Consider the following 27,104-nt stretch of genomic DNA (forward strand, 5'->3'; position numbering starts at 1 on the left):
TCAGTTATAGCCACCTTGTTTCAGTTATAGCCATCACTATGTCCATCTTGTTTCAGTTATATCCATCACTATGGCCATCTTGTTTCAGTTATATCCATCACTATGGCCATCTTGTTTCAGTTATATCCATCTTGTTTCAGTTATATCCATCTTGTTTCAGTTATAGCCAACTTGTTTCAGTTATAGCCACCTTGTTTCAGTTATAGCCATCACTATGGCCATCTTGTTTCAGTTAAATCCATCACTATGGCCATCTTGTTTCAGTTATATCCATCTTGTTTCAGTTATGGCCATCTTGTTTCAGTTATATCCATCACTATGGCCACCTTGTTTCAGTTATAGCCACCTTGTTTCAGTTATAGCCATCACTATGGCCATCTTGTTTCAGCTATAGCAACCTTGTTTCAGTTATAGCCATCACTATGACCACCTTGTTTCAGCTATAGCCACCTTGTTTCAGTTATAGCCACCTTGTTTCAGTTATAGCCATCACTATGGCCACCTTGTTTCAGCTATAGCCACCTTGTTTCAGTTATAGCCACCTTGTTTCAGCTACAGCCACCTTGTTTCAGTTATAGCCACCTTGTTTCAGCTACAGCCACCTTGTTATACAGTAATATAATAGCATGTAATGTAATGATGCCATTTATATACAGTGTAATGTGAAGTGTACTTTTCCCATAAACAAATCAGTTTGCTGGTTTGCCATAATTTGGACAAAACTGAAGGACCTTTAACAGTATGGTACAGTCTGTCCTCATGTTAAACAGTTGGACAGAACTGAAGGACCTTTAACAGTATGGTACAGTCTGTCCTCATGTTAAACAGTCTGTCCTCATGTTAAACAGTTGGACAGAACTGAAGGACCTTTAACAGTATGGTACAGTCTGTCCTCATGTTAAACAGTTGGACAGAACTGAAGGACCTTTAACAGTATGGTACAGTCTGTCCATGTTAAACAGTTGGACAGAACTGAAGGACCTTTAACAGTATGGTACAGTCTGTCCTCATGTTAAACAGTTGGACAGAACTGAAGGACCTTTAACAGTATGACCTTTAACAGTATGACTGTACAGTCTGTCCTCATGTTGGACAGAACTGAAGGACCTTTAACAGTATGGTACAGTCTGTCCTCATGTTAAACAGTTGGACAGAACTGAAGGACCTTTAACAGTATGGTACAGTCTGTCCTCATGTTAAACAGTTGGACAGAACTGAAGGACCTTTAACAGTATGGTACAGTCTGTCCTCATGTTAAACAGTTGGACAGAACTGAAGGACCTTAACAGTATGGTACAGTCTGTCCTCATGTTAAACAGTTGGACAGAACTGGAAGACCTTTTAAGGTCATGTTAAAACAGTGGACCTTTAACAGTATGGTACAGTCTGTCCTCATGTTAAACAGTTGGACAGAACTGAAGGACCTTTAACAGTATGGTACAGTCTGTCCTCATGTTAAACAGTTGGACAGAACTGAAGGACCTTTAACAGTATGGTACAGTCTGTCCTCAGGTGAAACAGTTGGACAGAACTGAAGGACCTTTAACAGTATGGTACAGTCTGTCCTCATGTTAAACAGTTGGACAGAACTGAAGGACCTTTAACAGTATGGTACAGTCTGTCCTCATGTTAAACAGTTGGACAGATCGACTGGAAGACCAAAGTAAATGCACAAGTATTTTGCTCAGCCAATTGTTACTGAGGGAAAGAAAGAAACCCATTCACCCATCTACAGTTGATCAACCTAACCTCTTTTGTTTGCAGTTGGTGAATTCCATCGCCAAGACGTATGTGGGAACTAACGCCTACATGGCAGTAAGTAGACCTAATATGAATAGATTTTGGTGGTAGTTGGACATCTTGGTGAAAGACGCTCTGTATGTTGTTTTGGGGGTCCAGCCTTGAAAATGTTGTAGGAGAAACATTGACAGGACACATCTGATCATCCAGTAACCACAAATGGCTCAGTTGAACACAGTATAGCAAAACACAATCAAATTTCGTACATCTCAAGTCAACCACAGCATAACTCATCTGACTCCCATGTTTGTACCCTGCAGCCGGAGAGGATATCTGGGGAGCAGTATGGTATCCATTCAGACGTCTGGAGCGTGGGCATCTCCTTCATGGAGGTGAGTGCAGAGTGTAGGCGTTTGTGTGTGTCTGTGTGTCTGTGTGTCTGTGATTGCAGAGTGCAGGTGTGTGTGTCTGTGATTGCAGAGTGCAGGTGTGTGTGTGTCTGTGATTGCAGAGTGCAGGTGTGTGTGTCTGTGTGTCAAGGGGCTCCATTTTAGAATAGTGTTTTTATTTCAGTACTACATTTGGCCAGGTCCTGTCGTCCCCATTGACACCTATTGATTCTCAATATATTCCCGTCAAGGACTCCTATTTCCACTGCTCTGACAAACGCTTTACCCTCTCTGGCCTCTACACTGTTTGTCAATACTGTTGAATATTATCACCGTTGTAACGGATGGGACTGCGGAAAATACAAGTCTGTCTGAATTATCGACACAATCTCAGTTTGATCAAGATAGAGTTTTCTCGCCACAGGATCAAAGCCCTCTCCTCTTTGTGAATCGTTAGTGAGAGAGAGAGAGAACCATACAGGTAAGTGTACATTAGTCTAAATGAATCGGCTTTTGAACTCTCCTCTTCATCTGGATTCATCTGCCGTCGCTAGCAGTCGGTCCACGTTCAAGGCCAGCATGGGTTTTCTCGTGTATTGACATCGTCGTAATAACGTGATGGCTCCGACATCATCAGAGATAAAAACCAAGATGAAAGACGCCAGGCGCAACGCAAAGTGAATTGCCAAATGTCAGGAGCGGGTTGGGTATTTTCTGGTGTAGTCATACATCACATGAATCTATCCCTCCATCGTTCCAACCTCTCTGTTTCTCTCTCTGTGCTGTTCTCGGCGGGGGGGGCGGGAGGGGGTTGCAGGGGGTGTTATTAACTAATAGCCGATGTTCTTTGAGGAAGGGGGTTATTCGACGGGGGCGCACTGAGCCCCTCTCAAAGACTGGCCTCTCTAATCTGGAACACGCTTCAGCTAGTCTCCCTCCGTGAGGAGATTAGACCACCTATGAACTCCTATTTCCACACATTTCCACCACAGTCCTAAAACAAATCCAGTCAACCCTGATCTTGTGTGGTTCAACCACATTTAAACTGATAGGGACTTCATATTCCTGATAGTTCCTGTAGAACTGTTTATTCAACTTCCTCCCCGTTCTAATACTCTTCCATTAATCACTTATGTCTTTTTATATATATATATTTCTTGCATTTTTGTTTATATGTATGTGTATATATTTGTATATTTATAAATATATATATAGATGTTGTTTGTATTTTTATGTGTGTGTGTGTATATATATTTATATATCCACAAATGATGAGACAAGACTGTAACTATCAATTGAATACCACGAAATTGGGGAGAGAAATGGCTAAAAATACATACATATATATATATATATATATATATATATATATACACACACACATGTGTATATATATGTATTTATACCCCTTTTTCTCCCCAATTTCGTGGTATTCAATTGATAGTTAGTCTTGTCTCATCGCTGCAACTCCCGTATGGACTTGGGAGAGGCGAAGGTCGAGAGCCGTGCGTCCTCCGAAACACAACCCAACCAAGCCGCACTGCTTCTTGACACAATGTCCACAATGCCCACCGCACCAATGTGTCGGAGGAAACACCTGGTGACCGTGTCAGCGTGCACTGTGCCCGGCCCGCCACAGGAGTCGCTAGAGCGAGATGGGACAAGGACATCCCTGCCGGTTAAACCCTCCCCTAACCCGGACGACGCTGGGCCAATTGTACGCCGCCCCATGGGTCTCCCGACCGCGGCCGGCTGCGACAGAGCCTGGACTCGAACCCAGAATCTCTAGTGACACAGCTAACACTGAGATGCAGAGCCTCAGACCACAGCTAGCACTGAGATGCAGAGCCTCAGACCACAGCTAGCACTGAGATGCAGAGCCTCAGACCACAGCTAGCACTGAGATGCAGAGCCTCAGACCACAGCTAGCACTGAGATGCAGAGCCTCAGACCACAGCTAGCACTGAGATGCAGAGCCTTAGACCACAGCTAGCACTGAGATGCAGAGCCTTAGACCACAGCTAGCACTGAGATGCAGAGCCTTAGACCACAGCTAGCACTGAGATGCAGAGCCTCAGACCACAGCTAGCACTGAGATGCAGAGCCTTAGACCACAGCTAGCACTGAGAGCCTCAGACCACAGAGCCTTAGACCACTGCACCAGTCAGGAGGCCCCTGTAACTGAGCTGTTGATAGTCCCGGTAGGCCTGATGCAGAGCCTCAGACCACAGCTTTAGCCTTATTTTCGCAGCCTTTGCCGTCACCCTTATTGTCGGTAGGTGTTTTTCTCTTTCAACAGTTGGCACTGGGCGCTTTCCCTATCCACAGGTGAGTCCCTTCCTCACTACATTCCATTCACATGGCTTCATGTTTAGTTATGTAGAAGCCACACAGTAGGGTGTCATGACAACATATGTTCTTTCTCACTCCCTTAATTCTGTTTGTGATGTCGCTGGTGATCCCGTAGTGACTCTTATCCATTCTCCATGTTGACCCTACTCCTACAATCCTGCTCATCTTCAAAAGTAATTGCTGAGCCACAGAAGAGGTCTGCTGAATCCCATCAGCTCTTTAATTAGGCCCAAATGAGGGCTTAGTGCCATAATCCTCCTCTGAGCATGCTGAACTTGGTTACCTCGCCTGACTGGCTGCACGGCGGCCATCTTGGAAAGCCATGTGGATGGTGGCTGTAATGGTGGTTATTGAGTGGATTCTTTGAGTGTTGTTTATGATGTGTCACTGGACCAAAAGGTCTTCTCACTTGATCAAGAGTGACCTTTCTGAAAGGTCACCTGGCTTTGTGACATCTACTTTATCCATTGTGTGCTTCATCTACTCCGACTTACTTTCCATTATTCATTCTTCTGAGAGGAAATTGGAATGACAAGACAAAATGGCTACTGAGTATGTAGAACTTTCTATAAACCTCCAAACAACCATAAAATAATGCAATGTAGGTTTTAAAGAGCATTGTTTTGTGAAAGGAATGGGCTGGGAGTCAGGTACCTCAATTATTGTCCCAAATACCTAAAAAATAATACATGTGTGTCCTTTCTACATGAAGGGTCCCGTGTTTCTCAGTTGGCAGAGCAAGGCACTTATAACGCCAGGTTGTGGGTTCGATTCCCACGTGGGACCAGTACAACAACAAAAGTATGAAAATGTCTGAACTCACTAATGTAAGTCTCTCTGGATAAAGTAAGTCTCATCTGCTAAATGACTAACATGTAAGTCTCTCTGCTAAATGATAAGAGCGTCTGCTAAATGACTAACATGTAAGTCTCTCTGGATAAGAGTATCTGCTAAATGACTAACATGTAAGTCTCTCTGCTAAATGACTAAATGAGTCTATCTGGAATAAGAGCGTAAATGACTAACATGTAAGTCTCTCTGGATAAAGTAAGTCTCTCTGGATCTGCTAAATGACTAACATGTAAGTCTCTCTGGATAAGAGTGTCTGCTAAATGACTAACATGTAAGTCTCTCTGGATAAGAGCGTCTGCTAAATGACTAACATGTAAGTCTCTCTGGATAAGAGTGTCTGCTAAATGACTGAGTCTCTGGATAAGAGTGTCTGCTAAATGACTAACATGTAAGTCTCTCTGGATAAGAGCGTCTGCTAAATGACTAACATGTAAGTCTCTCTGGATAAGAGTGTCTGCTAAATGACTAACATGTAAGTCTCTCTGGATAAGAGCGTCTGCTAAATGACTAACATGTAAGTCTCTCTGTCTCTGAATAAGACAAATGACTAAGAGCGCTCTGCTAAATGACTAACATGTAAATGAGAGTGTCTGCTAAATGACTAACATGTGAAATGTAAAGAGAACATGAATCAGCAGTTGAACCAATAACAAACCTTTATCCCCACCTGTTTCTGTAAATAGCTGAGGAATTGGGACTAGAGACATCTAACCACTGTTACATCCACGACTCTGTCTGAGTTTAAGGACTGACCTATCAAAATGATACTTTTAATGATGAGGTTTTATAGTGTTTATTTACAAACATTGGAGCAAAACAAGCTTATGTTGGGTTCAGATGGGGGACGACAGTTGAACTAAAGCTCATGAGACATTTCTAGGTTATATTCTCCAACAATCGGTCAGTACATATCATTCATTTAAAGTCCCAAAATGGATGAAGCAACTGCATATTGGCCTGTTTTAAAAGGGACATTAAGTTCTACAATGCACTTTTCAGGTCCATGTGTCGATGTCCCAATCCATCAACCGCTGCCAAGGCGATACGTTGTGACTTTTGACTCGTCAACACCACTTCCTCTTACATTTCTCATGCTCAAGAACAAGATATATATTTATATTTAAGTCAAATGTCGATGCACTGCCCCTTTAATATCAGCAGGGTAGCCTAGTGGTTAGAGCGTTGGACTAGTAACCGGAAGGTTGCAAGTTCAAACCCCCGAGCTGACAAGGTACAAATCTGTCGTTCTGCCCCTGAACAGGCAGTTAACCCACTGTTCCTAGGCCGTCATTGAAAATAAGATTTTGTTCTTAACTGACTTGCCTAGTTAAATAAAGGTCAAATAAAAATATGTGACTCATAAGGTACACAGTTTCCAAGCTGTGAAATCTAAACTCCGTGGAGGCTGATTCTAAAGGAGCCCAGTGGGCTAAAGCAGAGCGCTAGTACCATTAGTCCAAGCTCTGCGCTGGTGACCACTTTGTTTCCCGATGCTAATTAACCCAACAGGCATGCTGCGAACCAATCTAATGAACATTACTCACGGCTACCATGACCGTCGGCCTGTGGATGGCCTGGAACACCCAAATAAGACTGGAGGAGACCATAGCACTGACGGACTGAAACTGGGATATGATGCCAAGTGTATCATGGTTGTGAATCTATTCAGTAGCTATAAGATACCGTAGCTGCATGTCCAGAAGAGGAATTGTCTCGGGTCTGTGGCATTGTTTATGACGTTTAGTACGCAGAGTAAGACCTGTGAATTAGGGTAGTTGTGATAGTTATCCCTAGATGTGTTTCTGTAGGGGCTTTGCAATAAATGGATGTCTTCAAGAGAATAATTAAGAGGATATAAGCCCTCTACACAGTGATTAAGCTGCATAGTGAATCAGTTTTGTTAATACTAGTCCTGGAGACATGGGAAATACTAAACTTGTTTTGAGGCGACCAGTCAAACGTGTGTTTGTGCCCCCTGTGTTCATCCTGCTGTGATGACGTACATGAGGTCTCCATGGTTATTGTGTGTGTGGCCTCGGGCAGGTCTCATTTCAGAGTGCTGCCACTCTTATCTTCAGCAGTGTCTATTAACGTGGCCATTATCATGTTAATCGCCAATGTATGATTACATACAATAATGAATGCCTCACAGTCTCACACACACACACACACACACACACGGTTTTTTGAATAAGAAGCAGAGAGATGTGGGCGTGTCTGTTCTTCTCTGGTATTTACATATCCACCATTTTGTATGGAAGGGAGCGACATTCACAGCATCTTCATGTTTCTTTTTAATAGGCATGAGACCTCTGGTAACACTTTATCTCCAATGTATTGAATCCAATCTATAACCGTCTGTGTCTCTGCCAGTATACTTCCACCAGAACCTGATTCATAAATTAGCCTCAATAACCAGAGGAAGAAAAAAGACAAATGTGTTCTTTACAAATGGAGCCATAGGCGTTGTGGTGGAGCGTTGAATGTTTTCACACCCTATTAATTATTCTTCCTCTCTCTCCCTGTCTTTATTCTTCTCTCTCTCTCCCTGTCTTTCACTGTTTCCCTCTCTCTCTCTCTCTCTCTGTTTCCCATCCTCTCTCCCTCTCTCTCTCTCTCTCTCTCTCTCTCTCTGTTTCCCATCCTCTCTCTCTCTCTCTCTCTCACTGTTTCCCATCCTCTCTCTCTCTCTCTCTGTTTCCCATCTCTCTCTCTCTCTCTCTCTCTCTCTCTCTCTGTTTCCCATCTCTCTCTCTCTCTCTGTTTCACTGTTTCCCTCTCTCTCTCTCTCTCTCACTGTTTCCCATCCTCTCTCTCTCTCTCTCTCTCACTGTTTCCCATCTCTCTCTCTCTCTCTCTCTCTCACTGTTTCCCATCTCTCTCTCTCTCTCTCACTGTTCTGTTTCCCATCCTCTCTCTCACTGTTTCCCTCTCTCTCTCTCTCTCTCTCTCTCTCACTGTTTCCCATCCTCTCTCTCTCTCTCTCTCTCTCTCTCTCACTGTTCTCTCTCACTGTTTCCCATCTCTCTCTCTCTCTCTCCCATCCTCTCTCTCTCTCTCTCTCACTGTTTCCCATCTCTCTCTCTCTCTCTCTCTCTCTCTCTCTCTCACTGTTTCCCATCCTCTCTCTCTCTCTCTCTCTCTCACTGTTTCCCATCCTCTCTCTCTCTCTCTCTCTCTCACTGTTTCCCATCCTCTCTCTCTCTCTGTTTCCCATCCTCTCTCTCTCTCTCTCTCTCTGTTTCCCATCCTCTCTCTCTCTCTCTCTCCTCTCTCTCTGTTTCCCATCCTCTCTCTCTCTCTCTCTGTTTCTCTCTCTCTCTCTCTGTTTCCCATCCTCTCTCTCTCTGTCTCTCTCTCTCTCACTCATCCTCTCTCTCTCCTTCTCTGTTTCCCATCTTCTTCCCTACATATGGAATTTAAAGCTACACCAAGAGACAGTGTGTGCGCCAGGGAGATCTCCCGCTGCCAGTGCTCTCCTCATCTCTCTGTTAATTTTCCCTGCTCCATATGGCGTTACAGACAGTTCACCTGCAGGCTGTAGCAGAGCCCTGGTAGAACGGGTAGAGTGGCGGCCGAGCACCGCTCGGCTTCATCTCGCCAGGCGCAGCCGGCGAACGTCCTCGGGCCCAGGCTGTCAGCTGTCTGACAGAAGCCCCCTGTGCTATCACCCTCCACGGTCCACCCGACTGTGGCAGCAACACAAATAGAGAGAATGGAATCAATTGTAAGCACCTGAGATTTGCTCAGGATAGGTGGTTTTGGGAGAATGGGGTCAGTGTTTTGGGTGGATTTGAAGGGCAGAGGGGTGCTTTTTGTTTTTGGAAAGAGTTGCTGTAACACTGTAAGGGGGCCTCTGTACTCACCCTTTCCATTTTGAGTGAGTGAGTGAGTGAGTGAGTGAGTGAGTGAGTGAGTGAGTGAGTGAGTGAGTGAGTGAGTGAGTGAGTGAGTTTGTGCGTGCGCGTGCGTGCTATACGAGTTGCCTGGAGTATGGGTTAACAGTGACAGTGGGGGCGGAGGTGGCGATAACAGAACACACGCCATGGCGTTTTCATCCTGTGTTTGTCATTGATTAGAGACGGCCTCTTTAATTCCTCCTCACCCCATGTTGTGATCCATTTGCATTCGTTGTGAGAGTTAATGGAGTTTTCTCACGGCTCTGAAAGTCTTTGAAGACAGCAGACTGGATGTGATGTGTATACAGCCGCCGGGGCAGCGCCCCCCTGATTGATTTGGGCCCTTTTCCTCATCTCCATTTTAAATTGTTCTGCAGAAGAAGAACAGGAAGTAGTTCAAATATGTTTGATGGTGTTGTTATGAAGGGATCACATAAAAATGTCAAACTGTAGAGGGATTTAACAGATCAGTGATTGCACTCCCAAGTATTGAGTAATGTAGACTCTCTTTTGACACTATCCCCATATTGCGTTGTGACGCGGGGACTTTCATATGATGAAGTATCACATTTTCCAAACATGTTGAATGCTTTATGCAGAGGCCGCATTCACCCCTGTCTGGGAACGTTTTGTACTTTTTGAGGCTCTAGCTGTTGCTCCCCTCAACCCTGGAACATCTGCCTTCAGATCAACACAGCTGTTAACATCTATAGAAATGGGAGACCAATGGAAGTATTGAGTGTTTCAATACTCTGAGAGAACAGCTTCTACCTGATGACTGAGTAGGAATACCATCGTCTCCCTGTCCTGTCTGACTGAGTAGGAAAACCAGACATGATGACTGAGGAAACCAGCTGTCTACCTGATGACTGAGTAGGAAAACCATCGTCTCCCTGTCTGTAGACTGTGAGAACAACTTCTACATGATGACTGAGTAGGAATACCATCGTCTCCCTGTCTGTAGACTGTGAGAACAGCTTCTACCTGATGACTGAGTAGGAATACCATCGTCTCCCTGTCTGTAGACTGTGAGAACAGCTTCTACCTGATGACTGAGTAGGAAAACCATCGTCTCCCTGTCTGTAGACTGTGAGAACAGCTTCTACATGATGACTGAGTAGGAATACCATCGTCTCCCTGTCTGTAGACTGTGAGAACAACTTCTACATGATGACTGAGTAGGAATACCATCGTCTCCCTGTCTGTAGACTGTGAGAACCATCTCCCTGTTTAGACTGTACATGATGACTGAGTAGGAATACCATCGTCTCCCTGTCTGTCTGTAGACTGACTGAGAAACAGCTTCTGAGAACAGCTTCCTGATGACTGAGTAGGAATACCATTGCTTATAACCAAGTCTGTCTATTCTGTAGTGATTGATGACTGTGATGAAACGAGGGAGTTTCATTGGGTTGACCTCGTGTGTCCATCCATTGCCTCTGAAATGTTGTTCCCTCAGAAGTATCGGAGTCCATTTTGAAACCAAGACATTTAAAAAATCCATGTTTTTGCCTCTACTCTTATTTGGGGTTATTGTTCATGATTAGAGTTGCTTTAACCTGAATGTGAAACACAGAACACTGTTGTTTTCCTCTGCAGGATTCAATCTCCAGTTTGTTGTCCACAGTAGTCGTCATTTTCAAACCAACTCTGTATCAGAAACAACAAGGGACTCATTGACAGGTTAATGTACTGTTAGACTGTAATCATCATATGAAGCGCTGATTACCCCCAGGACAAATATATATACTACGTTGTGATGTGTAAATTAGATCATCAAGTTAAATCGTTCAATGACTATGTTAAATGGAAAGATGGGACGGCATTGTTACGGCTCACTTTGTTGACGCCAGATCAAATTACCGTGTTGAAAAGAACAAACTCTTGACAAAATAGAACTCAAATAAGTTTGCCTTCCACAATCCAATTTCAACCCCTGAGCAGCTTGCAATTTTGTTTAGTAATTATTTCTGAATGAATTTGTTTTCTGTAGTCGCCATAACGTATGTCTGAATCAGTTAAAATAGGTGTAGAGGCCATGAAGGGCCTCTTGAGATTTACCACGAGTGCAAAGCTGTCAGTTAATTCAGAGAATGAATCAATAAGAGTTCTAACGCATTATCAAAAGAGCCTACGAAACAAGCAATTAATTGACTAAACATAATGGGCCATCTAGCTCAAAGCAGAAGACCTTGGGTCTCTTGTTATCTATGCATTAAAAAACGTCTGACTACAACTCCATTTCTTGTGTTGTTTGTTGAGCTTTTCGGCCATGAAAGAAACTTCAAAGCCTGTTTTAAAAAATATATATATATATCTGAAGTAAAATAATTGAAACTGTTGATGAACAAAGCCGTCATTTCAGATCATTGGACTTTCACGTACTTTGTGTTGGAAGCTGTTTGTTTTCTGTGGAGTGGTGATGGATGAAGACAGAATAGTCTATACTGAGCCCTTGTCATTTGGTAGTGTCTCACCAGAGATGACTGGATAATTGTTTTAGTGGGCGACCATAGCCCCATGTTAGCCTCTTAACTTTTAATTTTTTTAATTTTTTAACAACATTTCATTATTTTTATCTGTTTGAGTGGAAATGTTTGCTCCGCCTGCAGATTCCTATTTGAAATGTACATTATGCACAATTCATTCTACAACCCTGCATCTTTAGACAACCTGGAGGGGGTAGCAGGGAAGAGGAAATGAACATTGCTGAATCTCTTCCACCTCCCCAAATGAGAGCAGACTATTACCGTTTGGGTATTTTGTGTATTACTATGTAAATGGTGTTAACACATGCCCACCGGGGATGCCATCATATTCTCCCAGTGATCATCATGTGTCCAAGTGTGTGCTTTTGATTATGACATGCTAATTACATATTGCCTCTCTCTCTCTCTCTTCTTCTTTATGTCTTCGTCTGCCTTTACAGATTCAGAAGAACCAAGGATCTTTAATGGTGAGATTTGATGTATTTTTCGTGGGGGAAGACAGTGTTTCACTCCCGGCAGTGTTTCACTCTCCAGTAGATCCCTCATTTGAAACGTCCCACAAATTGTGTTTTTTTGTTGTTGTTTTTGCATTGAAATGATACAGCGGGTCTTAACTGCCTGTATTAGATTAGATGCTATTATAGAATAATAGAAACAGTCAGGAGGCGATGGCTGTGCCGGAGCTTGGTGCATTTGATTAATGTAAATACCTTTTTATTACATTAGTGATTTTCTCTGCCACCTCTCTGTCGTAACGTAGCATGTAGACTAATACTTAGTTTTCTTCTCCTACCCATCTCTCTCTCTCTGTCTCCCCATTCAAGCCTCTCCAGTTACTGCAATGCATCGTTGATGAGGTGAGTCGGCGTCTTATGTGCTTTCTCTCCTAAAGTCATTCCTAATGGTGTGGAAAGCTTATATTTTGTTTCCTAATGAAGCACAGTGCTCAGACGGCTGATCGCTCGCGCCGCTCACCCCTCCTCCGCCCCGCACACACAACCGCCTTGGGCCATTCCACACACACACACACTCTCTCTCTCTCTCTCTCAGGCTGCACCCACCCTGATAGCGGCTAGCACACACACACACATTGATACACACACACACACACAGACACACACACACACACACACACAGATAGACACACACACTAGCCTTGAACCATTCTATAGACACACACACTACACACACACACACACATTGATAGACAAACACACACACTCATTGGCTGCACATTGATAGACACACACACCCTGATAACACACACACACATTGGCTCATTGATAGACACACACACACACACACACACACACACACACAGATAGACACACACACACAGAGCACAGATGCACATTGATAGACACACACACACATTGATACACACACAGATAGACATAGACACACACACATTGATAGACACACACACATTGATACACACACACATTGATAGACACACACCTTGAACCATTCTATAGACACACACACACACACACACACACACACACACACATTGATAGATAGACACACACACAAACACACACATTGATAGACACACACACATTGATAGACACACACACACATTGATACACACACACATTGATAGACACACACACATTGATAGACACACACACACACACACACTGATAGACACACACACAGGCAGATAACACACACACATTGATAGACACACACACACAGATAGACACACACACACACACACACATTGATAGACACACACACACACACACACACATTGATAGACACACACACACACACACACATTGACACACACACACATTGATACACACACACACACATTGATAGACACACACACACACACACACATTGATAGACACACACACACATTGATAGACACACACACATTAGACACACACACACATTGATAGACACACACACATTGATAGCACACACACACATTGATAGACACACACACACATTGATAGACACATTGATAGACACACACACATTGAGCACACACACATTGATAGACACACACACATTGATACACACACACACATTGATAGACACACACACACATTGATAGACACACACACACATTGATAGACACACACATTGATAGACACACACACATTGATACACACACACACACACACACATTGATAGACACACACACACATTGATAGACACACACACACATTGATAGACACACACACACATTGACACACACACATTGATAGACACACACACATTGATAGACACACACACATTGATAGACACACACACATTGATAGACACTGACACACACACATTGAGACACACACACATTGATAGACACACACACATTTGAGACACACACACATTGAGACACACACACATTGATTTATTTCTACACGTTTTCTGATTTTTACACACATTTGAACACAGTTTCAGTTGGTACACACACACTGACACACACACACATTGATACACACACACACATTTTTTTACACATGTACACATTGTTTTAAAATGATTTCACACACATTGATACACACACACACATTGATACACACTCACACACATTGATACACACACACACATTGATACACACACACACTGATACACACACACACACATTGATACACACACACACATTGACACATTGATACACACACACACACACACACACACATTGGAGGCACACACATTGACACACCCACACATTGATACACACACACATTGATACACACACACACATTGATACACACACACACTACACACACACACATTGATACACACACACACATTGATACACACACACACATTGATACACACACACTGATGCCTCAAGTTTTCAAAGGTTATTTAGTTTTGTTTTTATTTCTATTCGTTTTCTGTTTTTTATTTTATTTGAAGTTTAGTTTCAGTTGGTTTTCTGAATTGATTGTTTTTTAAATGTAGTTTTAGTTGTTTTAAAATGATTTCTATTTCTAGTTTCTCACACACAAGGGATAGAAGATACTGGGAGGAAGCTTTACATTATCAGCCCAAATAGCTGTTACTTCTTCAGCCAGATCTCTTTTACAAGCTTTTATGTTATTTGTTTCTGATGGCGGTCTAATTCTGCATTTTCAGGTTTTTTGTACTGGCGGTTAAGGTAGCAGGTTTTACAGAATATATTATTGACATTTGCATTTTCTTTTTATTTGATGGTTTTCAGAATATATTATTGACATTTGTTTCTGATGGCGGTCTATTGTGCATTTTCTTTTGTACTCTTAAGGTAGCAGGTTTTACAGAATATATTATTGACATTTGCAACGAGCATCCCAGCGGAGTGTTTGACACACTTTTATTTCAGTCAATACTCTGATCTTCAATTCCCTGTTATTTTTCTTTATACGTTTATGCTTGGTTTCCTTTCCTGTCATTTAACTGCCCCTAATGGAGCCGTTGTCCAACTTCCGATGACCCCCGTTAGGGAACATCAGCGTGAAGCAAAGAGCGCTGTTGAATCACCACAAAATAGTTATCCCTCAAAACACACGCGTGGCAAAACGGAAACGATTGATTGGATTGGAGACATTGGGTCAAATTACAGAACATTTCCTAGGATTTTCTACCTGCAGCAACACTAATGCTGGAAGTAGCAGTTAAAACACAGGGCCTCCAGAACTGGACCAAAAGGCAGGACTCTGCACATACCTAACTAGCTAACCCACCATGTTACGTCTATAGGAATGCTAACAGGCAGGACTCTGCACATACCTAACTAGCTAACCCACCATGTTACGTCTATAGGAATGCTAACAGGCAGGACTCTGCACATACCTAACTAGCTAACCCACCACGTCTATAGGAATGCTAACAGGCAGGACTCTGCACATACCTAACTAGCTAACCCACCATGTTCCGTCTATAGGAATGCTAACAGGCAGGACTCTGCACATACCTAACTAGCTAACCCACCATGTTCCGTCTATAGGAATGCTAACAGGCAGGACTCTGCACATACCTAACTAGCTAACCCACCATGTTCGTCTATAGGAATGCTAACAGGCAGGACTCTGCACATACCTAACTAGCTAACCCACCACACACTATATTTTTATTAAACCTTTATTTATACAGGGAATAGCTAACCCCCATTTCAGCCGGGCATCTTTTTCAATGGTGCCCTGATGAATTGGTTTCTATATTTAATAGTTTGACAATTGTAATTCATAGTTAACCACATCTCCTCCCTGGGTTTGCTTGTGTGTCTATGTGCCGAATTTTGATCACAACAAATATGGCCGTGCCCTTGTTGCCAGGCTCCATAAGGTGAATATAGAGACACACTCAGATGTTCAATGGTGCCCTGATGAATTGGTTTCTATATTTAATAGTTTGACAATTGTAATTCATAGTTAACCACTATGTGCAAACGAAGTGCCCCTTGTTGCCAGGCAACATAAGGTGAATATAGAGACACACTCAGATGTTCTCCAAGTGCTTTAATATACACACACACACACCTGGCAGAGGTAATGTAGCATGACCAGTCTACGGAGCACAGAGAGTGTCAGGCCATCCAATATGTAGCATTAACCTTGACCTCTGACTCTTAGCAACACATGTTCCCAGAACCTTGACACACTTCCCTGTCCTACACACACACACACACACACACACACCAGGGTCAAGGGCAGTGTACCCCTCAGTCTACATGTAGCGCTGTGTATCAATCCTTTCTAGAATGATATATTTCAACAGCGAGGATATTTTGTGAAATAGGTTACGACGTGGTACTGCAGTCAGGTTAAAACCCTGGTGAGGTCGACGAAGTACGCAGATGAGCTTCCCTGTTTCTGACCGTTTGGATGTGGAGGCCCTGGGTTGGCGTGGTTACACGTGTGTGTGTGTGTGTGTGTGTGAGGCCTGATGGACGTACTGCCAAATAAATATTATATTGAAGGCGGCTTATGGTAGAGAAATTAACATTAAGTTCTATGGCAACAGCTCTGGTGGACATTCCTGCTGTCAGCATGCTAATTGCGTACTGCCTCAATGCTTGAGACATCTGTGGCATTGTGTTATGTGACAAAACTGCACATTTTAGAATGGTCTTTTATTGTCCCCAGCAGAAGGTGCACCTGTGTAATGATCATGCTTCTTGATATTCCACACCTGTCAGGTGGATGGATTATCTTGGATAAAGGAGAAATGTTCACTAACAGGGATATACACATTTGTAAACCAAATTAAGATATTTGTGCGTATGGAAAATGTCTATGATCTTTTATTTCAACTCATGAAACATGGGACCAACACTTTACGTGTTGTGTTTATATTTTTGTTCAGTATAGTGTGTCTTCAGTGTGGGTGTGCATGTGCACGCAGCACCCCATTTCACCCCTAAAACAAGGGACCTTTCTCTGTCTCCATTCTCCTCTTCAGCTGCTCGCTGACACGCGCTAATAACACAATGCCAGGAGAGAGCCCAACCCGACACACCCCAACCACACATTAAACATACCAAGCTTGTCCTTTACAGAGTATAGATTGGGTGTAATTAATAATTAAACGCTTGCAGTTGTAATGGGTTGACCCGGGCTGAACTGTTCATTAGTCACCAAGGCGAAGGCATCACTCAAACTATTTTCTCCCTCGTCCTTCGCCGCTCTCCCCTGGCAGCGAGAGAGCGGTAGCGGGAGCTCTCGGGCTAGCGGCTAGCACCACCCTCCATTCTAGCAGACCAAGGACTTGGAGAGGAGGTGATGAGGAGCGAAGAGGTGATGAGGAGAGGTGATGAGGAAAGGAGAGGAGAGGTGATGAGGAGCAGAGAGGTGATGAGGGGGAGAGGTGATGGGGGAGAGGAGCGAAGAGGTGATGGGGGAAGAGGATGAGGAGAGGTGATGAGGGGGGGAGAGGAGCGAAGAGGTGATGAGGGGGAAGAGGGGTGAGGGAAGGAGAGGAGAGGTGATGAGGAGAGGTGATGAGAGGAGAGGAGAGGTGATGAGGAAAGGAGAGGAGAGGTGATGAGGGAAGAGGAGAGGGTGATGAGGGGAGAGGTGATGAGGGGAGAGGGTGCGGAGAGCTGATGAGGGGAGGGGAGGAGCGGAGAGGTGATGAGGAGAGGTGATGAGGAGCGGAGAGGCCCGGCTGGGAATGGGAAAGTGTGGGACGGTTGGGGACCCATGTAGGAGGTGGTGGAGCCAGGAGTATTCAATTCCCACTGTCGCTCCTGCTGGGTTAGGATTGGTTAGAAATGGGACGGTATGGGCTGGGTTAGGATTGGTTAGAAATGGGACGGTATGGGCTGGGTTAGGATTGGTTAGAAATGGGACGGTATGGGCTGGGTTGGATTGGGCCAGGGTGGGCTGGGCTGGACTGGATCTATGTGACCTGGGCTCGACGGAGGAGTCTTTGTTAGGATCCCTCATATGAAGAGCAAATGTGGTCCTGTAGAACTAGGGATGAGTAGGTATATGGAGGAAGTAGGAGAAAATCTAGTGGGTTTTGTCTGAGTGCCAGCCAAATACTGTAGCTAGACCTACAGTACCGGTAGTAGTTATGACTAGCCAGGCCTACAGTAGTAGTTATGACTAGCCTGGCAGGCAGTAGTAGTTATCGCTGTAGCCAGGCCTACAGTAGTAATTATGACTAGCCAAGCCTACAGTAGTAGTTATGACTAGCCAGGCCTACAGTAGTAGTTATGACTAGCCAGGCCTACAGTAGTAATTATGACTAGCCAGACCTACAGTAGTAGTTATGACTAGCCAGGCCTACAGTAGTAATTATGACTAGCCAGGCCTACAGTAATAGTTATGACTAGCCAGGTCTACAGTAGTAGTTATGACTAGCCAGGCCTACAGTAGTAATTATGACTAGCCAGGCCTACAGTAGTAGTTATGACTAGCCAGGCCTACAGTAGTAGTTATGACTAGTCAGGCCTACAGTAGTAGTTATGACTAGCCAGGCCTACAGTAGTAGTTATGACTAGCCAGGCCTACAGTAGTAGTTATGACTAGTCAGGCCTACAGTAGTAATTATGACTAGCTAGACCTACAGTAGTAATTATGACTAGCCAGGCCTACAGTAGTAGTTATGACTAGCCAGGTCTACAGTAGTAGTTATGACTAGCCAGGCCTACAGTAGTAGTTATGACTAGCCAGGCCTACAGTAGTAGTTATGACTAGCCAGGCCTACAGTAGTAGTTATGACTAGCCAGGCCTACAGTAGTAATTATGACTAGCCAGGCCTACAGTAGTAGTTATGACTAGTCAGGCCTACAGTAGTAATTATGACTAGCCAGGTCTACAGTAGTAGTTATGACTAGTCAGGCCTACAGTAGTAGTTATGACTAGCCAGGCCTACAGTAGTAATTATGACTAGCCAGGTCTACAGTAGTAATTATGACTAGTCAGGTCTACAGTAGTAATTATGACTAGTCAGGCCTACAGTAGTAATTATGACTAGCCAGGCCTACAGTAGTAGTTATGACTAGCCAGGTCTACAGTAGTAGTTATGACTAGCCAGGCCTACAGTAGTAGTTATGACTAGCCAGGCCTACAGTAGTAGTTATGACTAGCCAGGCCTACAGTAGTAATTATGACTAGTCAGGCCTACAGTAGTAATTATGACTAGCCAGGCCTACAGTAGTAATTATGACTAGTCAGGCCTACAGTAGTAATTATGACTAGCCAGGCCTACAGTAGTAGTTATGACTAGCCAGGTCTACAGTAGTAGTTATGACTAGCCAGGCCTACAGTAGTAGTTATGACTAGCCAGGCCTACAGTAGTAGTTATGACTAGCCAGGCCTACAGTAGTAATTATGACTAGCCAGGTCTACAGTAGTAATTATGACTAGTCAGGCCTACAGTAGTAATTATGACTAGCCAGGCCTACAGTAGTAATTATGACTAGCCAGGCCTACAGTAGTAGTTATGACTAGTCAGGTCTACAGTAGTAATTATGGTTTAAATATTTTTGTATTAATTTGCAAGAGATCAAAGGTCCCCGGTTATCATCATCTGTATCCCTCTTCATTTGAAAATGTCTCTGTATGATTTCGACACACACACACACACACACAAACGGGGCTCTTTTAAGTGGATCATTGATATTGCTGTAGCTGGAGGTGTGTTCGGGGGAGAGCAGGAGTGCTGCAACACACACACGCCGCGCCACGTTGCCATGGGACTGCTGGGAGTCTGGGGCTCAGGTGAGAGGGTGAAATTAGCTGGGAAATGATTGTGTGTTACTGAACCAGTTTACTGGACTACCTTTTGTTCATGTATCCCCTCCTCTTTCTCTCTCTCTTTCTCTCTCTCTTCAAACACACATAACTCACCTCTGTTTGGGAGGACAGACGAGGACATTTGGCCTCGATTCTCCAAAACCAAATCTAGAACGAGACAATCTCCCAGTTCCATGAATACACACATCGCTCCTGCTGTCCCTCTCTTTCATTAATCTCTTTGTCTCTTCTACTTGTTGAGCAGCAAAGCAAAGCGTTCCACTAACAAGAACTCTGCTTTAATTTCCCTAGCCCTGTAATTACGGATCTCATTTTGCCTGATAATTGCGCTGGGCCAATGACATGTATATTTACTGCTCTGTGTGTGTGTGTGTGTTACAGGGGGTTGAGGTGTGTGTGTGTGTGTGTGGTGAGGGGGGGGTGTCACGGCGGTCAGAGAGAAGACACACGGACCGTGGCTTTCATCATCATGCTCATCTCAGAACGCTATACATCAAAGTCTACCGCTGTCCTCCTCAGCTGGGACCATGAATACATGCATGAGTGTGTGTGTGCGTGTTGTGCATGTGTGTGTCTGCATTTTCAGGTGTGTGTGTGTGTACTGTACAACACATTCATGTTTGTTTTGTGTGTGTGTGTGTGTGTGTGTCAGCGTTTGCGACACAGTACAACTCTGCAGGGGAAATTGTTTGGTGCTCGCTCTCTCTCTCTAAACGGCGTGACCACTGAAGCATTTGGCCTGTAGTGTGTGTGTGTATGAGAGAGATATTACTCGTCCAAGCAGCAGCAGCACTAGGAAGTAGAGTGATATTAGAATAAGCCATTCCTTTGTTAGGTCAAATAGGTGCATGTATCATCATTTTCTGGGTTCTGTGATCGATATGTCAGGAATAGGGACAGCTGCCCAGAGGTATTTTAACAGCAAAGCAGCTATTTATTATGGATCCCCATTAGCAGCAGCCAAGGCAGCAGCTACTCTTCCCTTCATAATGTCATTAAGGCAGTTATAGAATTTCAAAAACATTCAAATACATTTGTTACAGAATTCGCAACACACTAAGTGTTTTTCCCTCAGGCCCATACTCCACTACCACATATCTACAACTCTAAATCCATGTGTACGTGTGTGTATAGTGCCTATGTTTGTTGCCTCACAGTCCCCACTGTGTGTTTTTATCTGATTCTACTGATTGTATCAGTTACCTGATGTGGAATAGAGTTCCATGTAGCCATGGCTCTATGCAGTACTGTGCACCTCCCATAGTCTGTTCTGGACTTGGGGACTGTGAAGTGACCTCTGGTGGCATGTCTTGTGGGGTATGGATGGGTGTTTGAGCTGTGTGCTAGTAATTTAGACAGACCACTCGGTATATTCAGCTTGTCAACACCTCTTACAAAAACAAGTAGTGATGAGGTCAATCTCCCCTCCACTTGAGCCAGGAGAGATTGAAATGCAAGTTGTTAATGTTAGCTCTCTGTGTACATCTAAAGGCCAGCCGTGCTGTTCTGTTCTGAGCCAATTGCAAGTTTCCTAAGTCCCTCTTTGTGGCACCTGGCCACACGACTGAACAGTAGTCCAGGTGTGACAACTAGGGCCTGTAGGACCTGCCTTGTTGATAGTGTTGTTAAGAACGTAGAGTAGCGCTTTACTATGGACAGATTTCTCCCCATCTTAGCACCTGTTGTATCAATATGTTTTGACCATGACAGTTTACAATCCTGGGTAACTCGAAGCAGTTTAGTCACCTCAACTTGCCCAATTTCCACATTATTTATTACAAGATTTAGTTGAGGTTTAGGGTTTAGTGAATGATTTGTCCCAAATACAATGCTTTTGTTTTTTAAATATTTAGGACTAACTTAATTCCTTGCCAACCATTCTAAAACTAACTGCAACTCTTTGTTATGTGTTGCAGTTATTTCAATCACTGTAGTAGCTGACGTGTATAGTCATCCACATACATAGACACACGGGCTTTACTCAAAGCCATGTTAGTAAAGATTGAAAAAAGTAAGGGGCCTAGATAGCTGCCCTGGGGAATTCCTGATTCTACCTGGATGATGTTTGAGAGGCTTCCATTAAAGAACACCCTCTGTGTTCTGTTAGACAAGTAACTCTTTATCCACAATATAGCAGGGGGTGTAAAGCCAGAACACATACATTTCTCCAGCAGCAGATAATGATCGATAATGTCAAAAGCTTCATGAAGTTTATCAAAACAGCCCCCACAATCTTTTTATCATCATTTTATCTCAGCCAATCATCAGTTCTTTGTGTAAGCTTGTTGAATAGCCTTCCCTATAAGCGTGCTGAAAGTCTTGTCAATTTCTTTACTGTAAAATAGCATTGTATCTGGTCAAACACAATTTTTTCCAAAAGTTTACTAAGGGTTGGTCACAGGCTGATTGGTTGGCTCTTTGAGCCAGTAAAGGGGGCTTTACTATTCTTAGGTAGCGGAATAACTTTTGCTTCCATCCAAGCCTGGTGGCACACACTTTCTAGTAGGCTTACATTTAAGATGTGGAAAAATTGCCCACTATTATCCTCAGTAATTTTCCATCTAAGTTGTGAGACCCCGGTGGCTTGTAATTGTTGATAGACAACAATAATTTTTTCACCTCTTCCACATTTGCAATTTTTTATTAGTCATTTAAACTTCTTCACAACAGTATCTCGGACCTGCCTGGTGTGTTCCTTGTTCTTCATGATGCTCTCTGCGCTTTTAACGGACCTCTGAGACTATCACAGTGCAGGTGCATTTATACGGAGACTTGATTACACACAGGTGGATTGTATTTATCATCATTAGTCATTTAGGTCAACATTGGATCATTCAGAGATCCTCACTGAACTTCTGGAGAGAGTTTGCTGCACTGAAAGTAAAGGGGCTGAATAATTTTGCACGCCCAATTTTTCAGTTTTTGATTTGTTAAAAAGTTTGAAATATCCAATAAATGTCGTTCCACTTCATGATTGTATCCCACTTGTTGTTGATTCCTCAAAAAATACAGTTTTATATCTTTATGTTTGAAGCCTGAAATGTGGCAAAAGGTCGCAAAGTTCAAGGGGGCCGAATACTTTCGCAAGGCACTGTATATACAGGGACAGTTCCAGGGTCAGTAGCTATATACAGGGACAGTTCCAGGGTCAGTAGCTATATACAGGGACAGTTCCAGGGTCAGTAGCTATATACAGGGACAGTTCCAGGGTCAGTAGCTATATGCAGGGACAGTTCCAGGGTCAGTAGCTATATACAGGGACAGTTCCAGGGTCAGTAGCTATATACAGGGACAGTATAGCTACAGTGGGGCAAAAAGTATTTAGTCAGCCACCAAGTGTACAAGTTCTCCCACTTAAAAAGATGAGAGGCCTGTAATTTTGATCATAGGTACACTTCAACTATGACAGACAAAATGAGAAGAAAAAAATCCAGAAAATCACATTGTAGGATTTTTTATGAATTTATTTGCAAATTATGGTGGAAAATAAGTATTTGGTCACCTACAAACAAGCAAGATTTCTGGCTCTCACATACCTGTAACTTCTTCTTTAGCTCCTCTGTCCTCCACTCGTTACCTGTATTAATGGCACCTGGTTGAACTTGTTATCAGTATAAAAGACACCTGTCCACAACCTCAAACAGTCACACTCCAAACTCCACTATGGCCAAGACCAAAGAGCTGTCAAAGGACACCAGAAACAAAATTGTAGACCTGCACCAGGCTGGGAAGACTGAATTTGCAATAGGTAAGCAGCTTGGTTTGAAGAAATCAACTGTGGGAGCAATTATTAGGAAATGGAAGACATACAAGACCACTGATAATCTCTGTCGATCTGGGGCTCCACGCAAGATCTCACCCCGTGGGGTCAAAATGATCACAAGAACGGTGAGCAAAAATCCCAGAACCACACGGGGGGACCTAGTGAATGACCTGCAGAGAGCTGGGACCAAAGTAACAAAGCCTACCATCAGTAACACACTATGCCGCCAGGGACTCAAATCCTGCAGTGCCAGACGTGTCCCCCTGCTTAAGCCAGTAGATGTCCAGGCCCGTCTGAAGTTTGCTAGAGAGCATTTGGATGATCCAGAAGAAGATTGGGGAAATGTCATATGGTCAGATGAAACCAAAATAGGACTTTTTGGTAAAAACTCAACTCGTCGTGTTTGGAGGACAAAGAATGCTGAGTTGCATCCAAAGAACACCATACCTACTGTGAAGCATGGGGGTGGAAACATCATGCTTTGGGGCTGTGTTTCTGCAAAGGGACCAGGACGACTGATCCGTGTAAAGGAAAGAATGAATGGGGCCATGCATCATGAGATTTTGAGTGAAAACCTCCTTCCATCAGCAAGGGCATTGAAGATGAAACGTGGCTGGGTCTTTCAGCATGACAATGATCCCAAACACACCGCCCGAGAAGCATTTCAAGGTCCTGGAGTGGCCTAGCCAGTCTCCAGATCTCAACACCACAGAAAATCTTTGGAGGGAGTTGAAAGTCCGTGTTGCCCAGCAACAGCCCCAAAACATCACTGCTCTAGAGGAGATCTGCATGGAGGAATTGGCCAAAATACCAGCAACAGTGTGTGAAGACTTACAGAAAATGTTTGACCTCTGTCATTGCCAACAAAGGGTATATAACAAAGTATTGAGATAAACCTTTGTTATTGACCAAATACTTATTTTCCACCATAATTTACAAATAAATTCATAATAAATCCTACAATGTGATTTTCTGGATTTTGTCTGTCATAGTTGAAGTGTACCTATGATGAAAATTACAGGCCTCATCTTTTTAAGTGGGAGAACTTGCACAATTGGTGGCTGACTAAATACTTTTTGCCCCACTGTATATACAGGGACAGTTCCAGGGTCAGTAGCTATATACAGTGTCAGTTCCTGGGTCAGTGTTTACCATATTTACAATGTGCAGGGATACTGGAGTGATAGAGGTAGATATGTATAGGGGTAAGGTGACTAGGATATATGATAAACAGAGTAGCAGCAGTGTATATGATGATTGTGTGGAAGTGTGTGTAAAGTCAGTATGAATGTGTGTGAGCAAATTAAGTGTGTGCTTGTTGGAATGTGAGTGAGTTTGTAGACTCCTGTGTGTGTGTGTGCAGAGTCAGAAAGTCTGTGTAGCCATTTTGTTAGCTATTTAGCAGTCTTATGGCTTGGGGATTGAAGCTGTTTAGGAGCCTCTTGGTGTCAGACTTGATGCTTTGGTTCCGCTGCTTTGCGGAAGCAGAGAGAACAGTTTATGGCTTAGGTGGCTGGAGTCTTTAACAATTTTCCAAGCCTTCCTTTCACACCATCTGGTGTAGAGGTCCTGGATGTCAGGGAGCTCGGCCCCAGTGATGTACTTGGCTGTCGGTCCCACACTGCAGAACCATGCGATGGAGGGCGGTGCAGTTTCAATACCAAGCAGTGATGCAGCCAGTCAAGATGCTGTCAATGGTGCAGCTGTAGAATTTGAGGGCCCATGTCAAATCTGTTCAGCCTCCTGAGGGGGAAGAGGCTCTGTTGTGTGGGTGGACCATTTTAAGTCCTTAGCGATTTGGAAACCAAGGAACTTAAAGTTCTCGACCCGCTCCACTACAGCCCTGTGAATATGCCTACCGTCGATATAAATGGGGCCATGCTCACCCCCCCACCCACCACCTTCTGGAGTCCACAATCAGCTCCTCGTCCCTACTGACGTTGAGAGGTTGTTGTCCTGGTAACACAATGCCAGGTCACTGACCTCCTCCCTGTAGGCTATCTCATTGTCGCCAGTGATCAGGCCTACCACCATTGTGTTGTCAGCTAACTTGATTATAGTGTTGGAGTCGAACTAAGCACACACACCCCTGTGGGGCCCCTGTGTTGAAGGTCAGTTTGGCGGCGGCGATGTTGCCTACCCTCACCACCTGGGGTCGGCCCATCAGGGAGTCCAGGATCCAGTTGCAGAGGGAGGTGTTCAGGTCCCGAGCTTGGAGGGGACTATGGTGTTGAACTCTGAGCTGTAGGCAATGAATGGAGATCTCACATAGGTATTCCTCTTATCTTGGTGGGTGAGGGCAGTGTGGAGTGCAATTGAGATTGTGTCGTATATGGATCTGTTTGGGGCAGTATGTAAATTGGAGTGGGTCTAGGGTGTCTGGGATGATGGAGTTGATATGTGCCATAACCGTCCTTTCAAAGTACTTCCTGATTACAGATGTGAGTGCTACAGGGCTGTAGTCATTGTGGCAGGCAGCCTTCGAGTACTTGAGAACAGGAATGATGGTGGTTAATATTAGATGTGACGATTACAGACCAGGGCAAGGAGAGGTTGAATAGAACTGTGAATGTGCCTGCCAACTGTTCTGAGCCTGCTCTGAGAACATGCCCTGGAATACCGTCTGGCCCCGCAGACTTGAGTGTTGACCTGATTTAAAGACCTTACTCACATCGGCCTCGGAGAGCGAGACCACCCAGTCCTCTGGGCTGGCGGGGGCCCTCATGCACGGCTCGCTGTTGTTTTTGTCGATGCGTGCATAAAATCCATTGAGTTGATCTGGTAGAGGCATCGTTGGGCAGATCACGTCTGGGTCTTCCTTTGTAATCCGTAATGGACTGTAGCCCCTACCACATGCAGAGGGCATCAGAGCTTGTATAATAGGATTCCAGCTTGTTCCTACAGTGTATTGCCCTTTTGATTGTTTGATGGCTCTGCAGACTTCGTAGCAGGACTTCTGGTACTTGTTTGTGTCCTCAGACATAGCCTCGGGGTGGCTGCGGTAGCCCTGTGTGCGGTAGCCCTATCTTTAAACTCTGTGTTAATCCAGGGCTTTTGATTGGGGAAGCAGAGAACCTTCAGTGTGGGGACAACGTCCACAATGCATTTCCTAATGAAGCCGGTAGTGGAGGTGATTAGCTCGTTGACGCTATCGGCGGAGTCCCGGAACATATTCCAGTCAGCGCTAGCAAAGCAGTCATGTAGCCTCCGATTTGGAGGACGTGACATTGCAACTTCCTGTCAACAGATAGATTCCCTCTCCAATTCCCTTTTCACCCTGTTTTCTCCATAAAGACTTTTGGCACACTAGAAAGCATAGAGAACAACAGGATGAGCTTCATTGTGTGAAAAATCACATCGTAATAAATTCTCATAGATGGGTCATTTGAATTTCAATTCACCTCCTGAATTCATCT

The 27,104-nt window shown here is 44.0% G+C and overlaps 1 protein-coding gene across 1 annotated transcript in view; it reads left to right on the top strand.

Moving 5' to 3' along the window:
* The first annotated feature begins 1,714 nt into the window (after positions 1-1,714).
* LOC121844649 (dual specificity mitogen-activated protein kinase kinase 5-like) overlaps positions 1,715-27,104 on the top strand; it is a 51,582-nt gene continuing 26,192 nt past the window's right edge. The window contains exons 1-5 of the mRNA XM_042314984.1: positions 1,715-1,815; positions 2,061-2,132; positions 4,429-4,457; positions 12,162-12,188; positions 12,546-12,578. Of these exons, the coding sequence (XP_042170918.1) occupies positions 12,186-12,188; positions 12,546-12,578 (36 nt within the window). The 5' untranslated portion in view covers positions 1,715-1,815; positions 2,061-2,132; positions 4,429-4,457; positions 12,162-12,185. The remainder of the gene's footprint in view (positions 1,816-2,060; positions 2,133-4,428; positions 4,458-12,161; positions 12,189-12,545; positions 12,579-27,104) is intronic.

This window comes from Oncorhynchus tshawytscha, unplaced genomic scaffold (assembly GCF_018296145.1).
Source record: "Oncorhynchus tshawytscha isolate Ot180627B unplaced genomic scaffold, Otsh_v2.0 Un_contig_111_pilon_pilon, whole genome shotgun sequence".
NCBI lineage: Eukaryota > Metazoa > Chordata > Actinopteri > Salmoniformes > Salmonidae > Oncorhynchus > Oncorhynchus tshawytscha.